This window comes from Aythya fuligula, chromosome 7 (assembly GCF_009819795.1).
Source record: "Aythya fuligula isolate bAytFul2 chromosome 7, bAytFul2.pri, whole genome shotgun sequence".
In the NCBI taxonomy this organism is placed as follows: Eukaryota; Metazoa; Chordata; class Aves; order Anseriformes; family Anatidae; genus Aythya; species Aythya fuligula.
In genome coordinates this window covers 7657329-7669632 of record NC_045565.1, presented here as the reverse complement: position 1 = coordinate 7669632, position 12304 = coordinate 7657329, and the positions used below count along the sequence as shown (strand labels likewise).

Genomic DNA, 12304 nt, shown 5'->3' with positions numbered 1-12304 from the left:
TATTGGCTATAGCAATGTGTGTAAATGTAATTATTTTTAAATTTTCTCTGAAACTGACAGCAGCATCCCATTTTTCTTCGGCAAGTAACTGAAGGACCTTAGCTGCCCACCGAGCATTGATGGCTCAGCACCTGGCCCTGCATGGTTCCCTTGAGAAGCTGCCTCTGATTGGGAGAGGTCTGTGGTAGGGACCTCAAGTCCTGCGGGACTTTTGGAAATGAGTCTTCAGATCGTTGAAATGAGGTTCAAAGTGGTGTTAAAGAGGGCTTTCAAAGAAAAGATGAAAGAAAAAATTAGGTCTTCCCTGGTGGTTTTAAAAAATTTGCTACAGGGAAACTATTCGCAGGTCCCCAGTTTGCTGATATTCAAGCTCTTAAATGTTCTTTGCCGCTTCCAACCACAGCACGCTTGACCTTGTTATGGTATTTTTAATAAGCTTGATTTAAGGTTTTAGGACATGTCTGAAGTAGGTGAAAGGAAAAAATATTATGACTGAAACTGATTAACAACTTGAATTTAAGACTAATAAACTCATAAACCATCATCTCTAATGTCCCTGTATTATTTTGTTGGGTATTTTCTGATTACACCCTAACTTTAACATTGCAGGTAAAAACTACCCTCACTGAATATTTTGAGAAGTACACGAATTTGGTGATCCTCTGAAAAGCAAGCCCTGGCTCTGTCCTTTAAGGAGACAGCTTTGCCTACCCACACACCTTAAAATGTCTCTCCTCTGTTTTACCTTGAAATTAATATTGAATGACAAAGTGCCAGTCAGGGGAAGAGCAGAAGAGGCTCAGCTGTAAACTTGATACTTCCAGTGTCAGCGTGCTCATGCCTCCTAACAAACCCTCTTCTGTGTGGGGCGGCTGCGTCTGGGGGGGGTTGGTCCCAAAGCTGGGTAGGCAGGGGGGCTCTGCTTGCAGTATCATGACCAACTTCTGGAAATAGCGAAGTGCAGGGATTCCTAAGCTTGGAACTGAAAGGTTCAAGCCAACGTAATAACATACTGCTGAATTAAACCTTCTAAATTGTAGTTTCCATTCATTTCAAGGATTGTATTGCCTTTCTTGAGTGGTGGTGTGTGGCAGGAGGTATGAGAGTTGGGACAGGACTCTGATGGAAGTAGGAAGCAATCACCTCAAAGATTTTAAAATCTAAGTTCAATTTTTATGATCAAAGTAGGTAGAACCAGATAACGGAGGCTGTCATAGGGCCCCATATGTAGTCTCTGATCAAAGCTCCCTTGTTTTCCATATTTGTATTTTCCAACACAGCTTTATAAATGCAGTGTATCAACACAGTTTTATCAGAAGGCTTTCCTGGAAACAACATCATAGCTCTTAAGTTGCTGACGGCATATCAGAATCAAAGCTGTTGAATCTTCTGGAGATACACATGGTGACAAATTATAACCAGGGAATACGTGTACATATTTCTTCTTCTAAATAATGCATGTATATTTTTTCCTCCTTTTACAATTTCAGAAGGCAGGAGGGAGGATTCCTTTGATCTTTGGGGGTAAAAAGATTTTTGATTTTTAGGAAACTGGTTAGCCTCAACAAAAATAAGCACAAGATTTGCTGTGTTGCATGATCTGCTGTGGTGCAGGATGTGCTCGATTACCACCTAATTCCACTGTGGGGTTAACGAGTGCCTACTGAAGCGGGGTGGTACAGAGTATCCTGCCAGGGCTTTTGGTAGTGCTGTTGGGATCTGTGCCTGCCTGTGTGCTGCCTGCACCTCTTTGTGGCTGCTCCCAAATACGCTCGGCTTGAATTTCCCAACAATGCACACTAGAAGTCCCCTGAGCAGCCGCGACCTTTTTCCAAGTCAAGAAGCTTGAAGCTGGAGGGGCTGTAAAATACCGGAGCTCGCCCAGAGGATAAAATATAGTAACTGGCTGGAAGAAAGCAGGCATTTTTCTGGGAGAAAATGGTGAAGGCAAACATCAGCAATGGATTATTCAGAGAGTGAAGGCACTTGCTCTGATGAAGATTGCTTTTTCTCTGGGAGCAGTGATGAGTACTCCTGTGATGAAGCCAAGAAAATATCTGAGTCAGTGCTCGCAAGCAATGCTTTCTAATAATTGCTTATTGCATTTAATGCCATTCACTTCAAATAATTACTTGTTGCATTTAATGTCATCTGCTGCAGCTGGCAGTCACCTTTTGCAATATAACCTTTAAATGTGTTCTGATCATTTGTTTTGCTGCAAAGGTCGTTGAGGTTACTTCCCAGGGGCATTGCAAGGCTCTAGGAATGCTTGTAATTTGTAAGGGTACAGTGAGAGTAGGCAGTGCTTAAAACTGTCTTGTATTTCATGGCTGATGCATGTAAAAGATTAATGTTCATGTAGAGTTGAAAATATGTTGACTTTCCTTCTGCTTCATCCTTCTGTTTCTAAGAACATGATTAGATTTTTAATCCTGCATGATGGGTAAACCTAATATGGGAGCTCACAAGGTTTATAAAACCACATAAAATCAATTTAGACTGGGGAAACATAAGGTTGTTCAGCAAAGCAGAAAATCATGGGACCCGGCACTTTCCTGACCCACCTCGGTCTTGTGAAATCAATTTTCTCCAGAGCAGGTGACAAGAGGGAGCCTGCACTATGGCAGTGACATATAGCCATGGCCACGAGCGGTACTAGACCCCCAGAAATCCAAGCTGGCTGGTGGCAGTCAGTCTGTTGGTCCTTTTGCTCAGTTTGGTGTTGTGCAGCAGGCACCTCTGCCTTTCCACTGGGACAGATGTGCCCCAGTGGTAGGAGCAGAAAGCTTCTGTGTGCAGGACAGGGGTCCTTCAGTGGTGGCAGCGTTGGGTTTGGTAGCCAGCTCCCAAGTGACTGCACAGAGGGTACACCTCAGAGCATCCCCTTTGGATTAATGCTTTCTCCCCATGTTTCTTTGTTACAGTTTCATTTTCTCCATGAGAAGTGCTGTGAAGGTGGGCATTTTAGGGCTGTTATGGGCATGCAAACTTATGGGGAGGTGGTTTTGCACCACGTAATTCATAAAAAAAATGTATTTTCCCTGACTTATCAGTTAATTCTGTGTGTGCTGAACATAAGGAAGCCTCAGAATCACATGACTTTCTGCATTATAGAAACCCTTACCATCCCTGTGACTCATGTTTGAGCTAAATAAAGCATCTTTTGGGAAAGAGCCTTCCTTCTACACTAATTTCATGCTGCTTAGACACATGTATTAAGTACAAGATAGCGGAAACCCTAACAGTTATTCGTGTATTTTAATCTGTAACATTAAAGTTTATTTAAAACATTTGAACTGAAGCAATAACACCTGTATTTTACTTGTCTATAATCTGAAAATAATTCTATAATGGTGGACTCTTTGTGACAGAAAGGCATCCTGCATAGTAAGACATGTTAAGTTTTAACTGGAATTAATGACAACCAAAAACCTTGCATACTTTTTAAATAAATTAATAATATATGAGCAAAAGTTGACTACATCAACTTAATGGAATATTAATTGTTATAATTTCTTATCCTTTCTATATTTACCAAATTTTTAGAAGTTAATAGAAATATTTGTATCACACTGTTAGGCTACTTTTTTCTACTTGTTTTAAATTACCATAATTTTGTTTATTGGCATGGATAAATTAGCATTAATGTACTCTAATTGAAAATAAGCTCAAAGAAAGTATTTGGATGTAGGATTGAGCATTAATGTTTACTTCATTGTATTTCTGCTTGCTATGCTTTAAAGATAGTTTAAGGATAGTAAATTAAAGATAGCTTGAAAGTACTTAAAGTAAATTTAATTAACAATTAAAGAGAGAGTGCCTTTTCCTGTATGAGTGTTCATGTACTAAACTTCTTTTCACCATATTACTGCTTTAATACCTCCAGTCTTTAAACAGAGGAACAACTATTTCCAACAGCATTTTTAAATCTCATTTTCTACTTCAGTGGAAAGGAGCAGTGGTTTTCCAGTCTAAATTAATTAGATGTGTTTAAAAGAAGTGGATCTATTTTGCCTGTAATCCATTTACAGTTCATAGATGGTAAAATTTTGAGTGGTTTTGAATAAAGCAATGACCCTGTGTCTTGTGGATTTGGTTTGCCAACACAAAAAAATGCAATGACATTTAAACCACGATGAAGCACTAAACCAGTGTGATTAAAATGAAATAACCTCATATTTTTTTAGTTGGGGCTGACCATGACCAAGCTGTGTGTGGCAGGAGGAGGGAAAACACAAAATAATTGATAACAAAGATGCAGGTGCACAGAACCGATTTCTAAGCACGATGTTTCTGAGAAGCTGGTGAAAAGTAGCAGCACCATGGCAGTGCCTTTAAATGGCTTTGCTGAGCTAGTGCTGAAGCTACCTGGAAAATGGTTGAGAGAGGAGATTTATGCTGAGACCTTTCAACACCCTGCTCCTAATCTGACGCCCTTTGATAAGTTTAGTTCCAACCTGTGTGCTCAGAGAGCAAATGCCTGGTGCGTCCTGTAGCCTGCTCTAATGTCCTACTTGACTGCATGCTTCGCATTTCAGTGCTGACATGTTTCCCTCTGGACCGTGGCCCAGGTAGATAAAATGTAGACTTTGAGGAAGAAGGATGTAGCAGAAGTCTAAATGTTTGCAAATAAATCTATGCAAATGGATGATATTTTGATATATTTTGATAATAACCATTTACATACACCATAAGATAAAAGATTTTGCCTAAGAAAAAAGCATGGGCTTATACATGGTTTGATGTCCTATTTACAAGGGGAACCTATTTCTGATTTTCTTCTCATGTGCGGTTTTTAGCTCTCACACACTTGAGGCCTGTACAGATGATGAACATCTGTCCAAATCAATATATGAAAAAAGTTGTGAAACCCAGAATTTTATTCTTGAAGTGCTTTAAGAATGAAATATATTTGTAAATATACTGTGTTTTTCTTTCAGGGAGGATGTCAGAACTGCCAACGTCATTGCAGCTGAAGCAGTAACTTGTCTCGTCATAGACAGAGAGTAAGTACATAGTTTTCCTGTCTTGTGGTGTTGTGTATCTTCAGTTTACACCATTTACATTTTTTTTTAACTAGAGTCCTAGAAAAAATTCTGTAGAGTTGTCATTTAATTTTGAGAAATACATTCACAATGTATTACATGTGTCCTTGATGAAGTAGAGAGAACATCCACCTAAATCAGTAAGACAAAATTCAATGATGACAAATGCAGAAAATTAAGATGTGCAGAAACACAAAATAGAAATAAATGGGGAAAGAGCATTACTGTGGAAACAGATCCAGGCGTTATGGTGGGACACAGATTGAGTTCGCATCAGCAAAATGTCATGAAAGAAATAAATCCTCTGGCAAATGTTAGGGAAACATGTTGTTATTCTTTTCCATGTGGGGTTGGATGGTCACTGTCCAAAGGACCCAGCTCTGCTTGAATCTTTGATGCTTCAGAGGTGGTAGATCAGAAGAGCAAAATAATGTCTTTCCTACTTTACATGGAAAAGTTGGAAGAATTTGTGATTTTAATCTTGACAAAAAATGCCTGCAGTCCAGTGAACAGTGATGCAAAGTTGACAGCTTCCTATGACTGCTGGGAGAGGGATAAAAAATAAAATAAAATAGCATTACCTTGAAAATCTAGTGTGACTCCTGGGATGGTTTTCCAGTTATGAGGGTTGTGAGGCACAGAAATGGACATCACAAGATACAGAGATGCCTCACACTAGAAAGCGAGCGTTAGCTGTGTGTCTTGTTACTGCATAGGGAAGACTGATTTTGTAATGGACAGTGCCACAAAAAAAGATCAGCTCGGAGTTCAGCTGTGACCTAAGTAAAATAAAACAAAAATCTGTTGTTAGGAATCCTTAAGAAAAAAAAAAAATACATCTATGATTTGCCTGGACTTTGCATGCTGCATGTTGTTCTTGCTACCTTCAAAATGGTATGTTAGACCCAAAAATTGTTTGGAGGAGGGTAAAAAGTATAATTAAAGGAGGGAATGGCTTCTGTTAGCAAGTAGGTTAAGACTTCATTGGGGAAAGAAGTGATAAAAGAGAATGTAGTACAGATCTGTGAATCAGGAGAGAGATTTTTAGGATGAATGGGATTGATTTTTCACTGCCTCCTCCAGAGCAAGAATCCAAAGATACCTACAGGAGGGAGGTAAAGGCCAAAAGGAGATGGCTCTTCATACAGGGATGGCTCATGGAGCTCCTTGCCATAGGAAAACAAGACGTTTGCAAGTGTTCAGAAAGAAAATAAATGTATTGGATTTATTAAATATGTAGGATCTACCGTTGGCTCTAGGGAGTCTCAGTTGTATCGATGTAAATATAAACGCTTGATCTGTTCTTGAACTCCTTCTCAGGTATATAGAATCTACACAAGACACACTCAAAGTTTGGCTGCTGGGTCAGGAGTGACCTCTGATTCATTCTTGTAGTCTGATGACATTAATAGGAGATGTCTCGTGTAGGGGTGATCTAAATACACTCAGTCCTGGTTTAATACAGGAGTTTCGTGTTCAGTTATCTTTTGAGACTTCCTCCAAACCTTTGTTTCCAAAAATCTAGTATTCTGTAGTGGCAGAACTGAGGAAGAATACCTCAAAAATGCTAGGTATCTTTAATGTAAGTTAATTTATGATCAATTAACAAAATAATGGTGTTCCTGTCAAAAACAGTTGGTGAACTTCAGGACTGTCAGTTGAGTAGCTTTCTTTTGCATATACATGCAAGGTAGTCTGGCAGATAAATACATAATAACCCTTATCATTCTGTGGGGCAAGAAGAATCAACACAATTAAATATTTTAGTAAGCATTAATTCAGAGAAATATAAAACAAAGAGTCATTTCTGCATTTTTTTTCTGAACACTTCTGTGAGGGACATTTTTGGTTTGTACCATAAGATTTTAAAAATAAATAAATAACAAGCAATTCCTTCCAGATCATTTTTCAGACTGTTTGTTTGCTTGTCTAATGGGCCTTTTTCTCTGAACATAATGCCCTTGAAATAGTAAGGAAGCACAAGTTATATTTAACTGATGAAGCTGTAGTTAATCTATACCAGAGATTCTAGTAATGCTCGGCAATTAGTAGCAGAGTAACGCTATTTATAAGAATCCTATATATAGAGCAAGAAAAGTAATGCTATTTATAGCACTATTTATAGTTCAAGGATGACTGTCCTCTTTTCTGACCAGATCTGACTTTCTTGTCATAGCTTCTCTCTTAGATTATTGTTTTATGGGTATGTGGATAACTGTAGAAGCTAATTTTCAAATGGAGAAATTTTAATAAGACTTCTCTAAATTTGGAAAATTGTGTAGACACTGTTCGGTTAATGAGGAGAATAGCATATCTGTATATCTGGATACACTGAGTTATGAAAACGCTTGGTTTGCCACGGTGGTCAACATAAAGGTTAGCACTGAGCTATATGCTAGGCAGCAATGGAAACAGAAGGCAGCTGTGCTGACAGTTGAAAGTTGTGCTGAGCAGAATGAGGAGTGACGCTTGTCACTAAGGTTTTTTAATATTTTCTATTACAAGACAAGCTCTTGCTTAATCAGATATAACTACTGAAGCAGCAATTTTCATGCTCTGTGTATCAATCCAAATATGAAACATTTTGGCAGAATTGATTTGGCAATTCCCAAGAACAAGTTATGCAATAATATCGTTTCCTTAATGGTCAAATGGATCAGGTGAGCTTCACTGTAATAAGGCTGTCATGCTCCCATCTAGTGAACAGTTAAAATTTTGAGATTTACATGTACACCTTGCTATCACACCAAGTTATTCCCAAGAGATGGAAGTCTGATCTCTGCATTTGGCAGTATTACAAGTAATTGTAGGGCAATTCTAGTTGCTGGAGGATTTTGAGGGTAATAAGGTAGGAAACTTACTTCATAGGAAGGAGCCACGCTACCAGCAAGTTCTGGGAGAGTTGGCTGTGAGACTGGATATTGCTTAAGCTCAAAAAAGATGAAATGGTTGCCTAAAATCATTTCTGAAATTAGAAAAAATATGTATTAAAATGCTACAGGAGTGTAGCTCTGGGGATTGAAAAGACCATGAGGAAAGCCAAATGGCTTTCTAACCATATGACAGGACTTCAGTTACCAAACTCTCACTATGTCAGTGCTGCCTTTCTTTTTAATTTCCTTGTGAAACAATAAGGCCATTGTGGTTACAAATATACCCCCAAACCACCCAAAAAGTAGTATAGCTATTTCTTGCATATTTGTGTAGAAATGTTTTTAATCAATGAATTTTCAGCATCCTTTTCTGATGTAGAAATGAGCAGTCATGATCTAACAAATAAGAAGATGCTGCAGTGTAGCAAACGTTTGATGTGTCGCACAGATTTTAAGCCATTCCTACCCATCCTTGCGCTGAAACTATATTCATTCCTGCAGATTTGCTTCAGTGAAGGAAATTTTATTTTGACAGACGATACAGACATTCTGTCTGTTTTGCAATTACATTTTTCAGTTCCTTCCTTTACCAGAATAATGACTTTGACCAGGATTTGGTCCTTGGTGTTCTCTGGCTTCATCAGCAGTCTCCACCACACAGGAGATGAGGCGAAGCTGATCATCCAGTTCCAACCAAGCTCTGGCAGAAGTTTCAGCTGACTTTGCTTTATGTCAGATTATGCTACATTTCACTCCCGTGTGAGTGAATGCAAATTGCTCATGAACAACCTGTGAGCTGAACCTTTAGGAACTTGTCCTTTAGCAATGATCTGAAGCCAACAATGAAGATATAGGGTCAAAGCTGAACTTGAAATTTGTTATTTTAAACTAGATACCAGTGAACTATTTCACATAGATTCTACATTGTATTTTCTGAAAATAGCACGTGTGGCATAAAGGAAATGTGAATGTGGGAGATAATTTTGTTAAGTGAGTATTTTAGCTCAATCTGTTGATATAATTTTGGCCTACACATAAGAAGCCAACAAATGATGAGAGTCAGTAAACTTAGGGCAGCAAGTAGGAAGTTTTGGCACGTGCTTTTAAGGCGATAAGAAGGAAGAAAATGTAATAACATTAGTTATTAGCAAATAAGTTAGCAAAAAGGGAAGTATAGATGGAGTATATATATTCAGGGAATAGAAGTTATTGGAGATCAGTGTGTGTGCTGGAGGCTCTGTAAGGACAGTATATACCATGGTAGAGTTGATGGTGGAGGAAAAATGAAAGGGATGGGAGGTGCAGGGCAGTCCCTGTGGCTGAGGAGCAGCCTTTCTCTCTGGCAAGCCAAATGGCCCCAGGGAGCCAGCCCCAGAAAAGGGACCCTCAGCCCCCCAACCCTCCTCCTTGTCCACGGGAGGGCATCTTCCAGGCTGCTCCCAGCACCGCCGCCTTTGGCCACGCATAGGCCACTCCATCGCAGAGGCTTGCTGAGGCCACCGTGGCCACCACTTTGCTGCGGGCCCTATAAAACAGGCCCCCTGCAGCTGGCCCAGCATTCGCTGAGCATCTGGGCCCTCTGACTGCCAGCTGGTGCGGCAGGAAGAAGACTAGAAGAGCAAGGCGAGCAGCAGGCCTCCTTGTGTGCAAGGACAGCCATGCAGTGCGATGAAGCCCCATACTCATTGCTCAGGTTCCATCGCAAGCATTAGCTTGGAGCCACCAAACACCATGGACATCCCGCAGGCTTGCCTGCAAGATGTCCTGGCAATAAACAACTCTTGCCGATTCTCAGGGGTTGTGTCACCATCCCTGGAGGTCTTGAAAAGATGTTTAGATGTCGAGCTTAGTGACATGGCTTAGAGGAGGTTAGTGTTAGGTCAGAAGTTGGTCTAGGTGATCTTGGAGGTCTCTTCAAAGTTAGCTGATTCTGTGATCATGAAGAGAGGGAAAGCATGACCTACAAGAGGGGAAAAAAAGCAGAAAAGAAGCCAAGACCTGCAATCTGTGAAGAAATCCAGGCTGTGACTGTACAAAGAAGGGAGGCTTTGCAGCCATCATGGGAAATTCTGCATGGAATCTGTTGCAAAACAAGGAATTGTGCAAGGAACAAGAGAAGGAAAACTGTTGCCTCCTGAGCAGAGGGAATCGTGGTCTTATCTCAAAAACAGAAAGGTATGTGTTGCGTGTCATGTCCAAAATTTGCACAGAGATGACAGAAACGTGATAGTAGAAAAACAACATGAAGCACAGCTGGAGAAATATTAATAAAGGGGACGCATTTCTTGGGGATTCAATAGACTGGAACCTTGTAGGGAAGAGGTGACCAGTATGGCTATCTGGTTTGGGTCAAAATCAGTTTGAAGAAGACGTTAAAGTACTAGTAGTGAAGGGAGTCCTGGATGTGTTTGGAAATGGATGTGGTCAGATCTGTATAGCATAAATGTGAAAACATTTTGTGGACTTGTATCAATAGAAATGACTGTAAATTTTCAGAGAAAAGGGAAAAATAATGACTATTAATACTGGAAGGTCATCTATTAAGCTTAAAGAGAAAGTTAAAAAAGTTGGTTCATTACTGTGGTTCTCTGCTAAAAATGGAACAGTGAGAAATGAAAGGGGCTCTTTGGGTAAATGAACTGGACAAGGACACCTAAGGTTTCTTCCATCTAGCAGGCATCAGTTCTTAGAAATTTTCATCATAGGAAGGTGACACATTTAGGAAATGATTTATAGGGAATCAATTTATAATCTGGGAGTTTGTTTTGGGGAATGTCTGAAGAGAATTGGCTAGTTGGTTTGCAATCCATATTCTACCAATATTTAGAAAATCCATAGCAAATGAAGTGAGCTTCAAAGATGGGATTCCCAGGTGAGGTGATGGCATTAGTACAAGCTCTGTACTGGCTGCTCTGAGAGCTCTATTAATTTTGTCCACCCTAGTTTGTTTCCAAGAAAGAGGAATATGAAAGCAAATCCATGATTTGCTAATTTGCTATAAAGTTGAGTTGTCCTCTTGCCGTACAAAAGAAAAGGGGGGGAGGAGGGGAAGTGCTACATGTTCAGGTGTATTTCATAGAAACGAGCTTTATAATAGGTAGGAAAACTTTCCAAGTTTCAACACGTCCATGCACTCTGTCATGGAGGAAGAGGTTCCATGGTTCCATTAACCCAACAGGGGAAACAGATTAGAAGGTGACAAGGCTAACCAGAAGGGGATGACAGCCTTGCTAAGGGACCTCCGTGGTGGGCAGGCTGCATAGTTCTCCATGCTGAGGCTAAGCAGTAAGCCTGCGTGATTTAGACAGCCTACATGGAGTGACAGAGGTGCTTTTCCTGCCCTCAGTGAAGCGTAGACCCAACTAGGGGGATAGGGAAATTCGCTTTAAAACTTCCAAATTAACATGTAATTCATGGTAGTTGTCAAACTATGCAGCAAATCATCTGACCATTTGTAGAACCTCTCTCTGCTTGGGGAACTAGGAAGCTTTTTGCAGAAGTAGCTTTCTTCTGATGGAATATATGATCTAGGTAAATGTATTAATATTTTACAATGTTTTTTCATTGTCAGATATCTTTTACTGGTTTTTATTTCCAAGAACGCTTCTGTGTTTATGACTTGCTAAAAACCTATGTAAAATAAAACAAACAGTTGCTAGTTAAGTATTTCCCGTTGTACTGCAGTAATTCATCCTCTAGGAAGAAAGTAACAGTGGAAGATGTACAATGTGGCTGACCCCAAGGTATTTCAAGCTTGGCCCTAGCCCTGTCATTGTGAATTTTCACACTCCCTGGAAGTGTTATTAGATCTGGTGTAGAAGTAGGTTGTACTGTTTGGGGAAAAGTTAATAATTCCAATGAATTGAATTTGATGGACCGATCCGCTCAGAAATTTTGCCTAAGACATCTTCTGCTAAAAACTGTGTAGGCACAAGTGGGAGAACCTTCAGTGTCTGTTTTGGAAATTAATTTGAATAATCACATACAGACACACTTTACTTGCAGCTACTTTGTATGGAGATAAAAAAGGAAGAAAATTTTCAAAACGTGTTCATAAAATTTTGATCGTTGTTGGCACCCTGAGAGAAGTTTGTGCAGTTTTTTAAACTTTTTTTTTCATATATACCTGTTGAACCTAGAAAAGCATTTAAAAGAGTTTGTGTTCTTCTGAACTGTAAGAATATTTACACTGCAGTTGATGGTTCAGATTCATCTTTTATTTATATGTGATTTTTTCCTCCACATAATTTGTTTATGTTGATAACAATATTTTCCCGTAGCACTGAGATTTACCAGGTGTAAATCTTGTAGGTGCTGGGAGTACAAACTGCCTGATGCAAATATTAGAGACAAGCTGAGCCACTAAAACTCAAGGCACAGCTGCTC

At 39.6% G+C, this 12304-nt stretch overlaps 1 protein-coding gene across 1 annotated transcript in view; it reads left to right on the top strand.

The window, feature by feature from the left end:
• Positions 1–12304, top strand: part of PRKG1 (protein kinase cGMP-dependent 1) — a 429172-nt gene that overhangs the window by 340967 nt on the left and 75901 nt on the right. Inside the window, 1 exon segment of the mRNA XM_032190692.1 lies at positions 4941–5006. Within this exon segment, the coding sequence (XP_032046583.1) occupies positions 4941–5006 (66 nt within the window).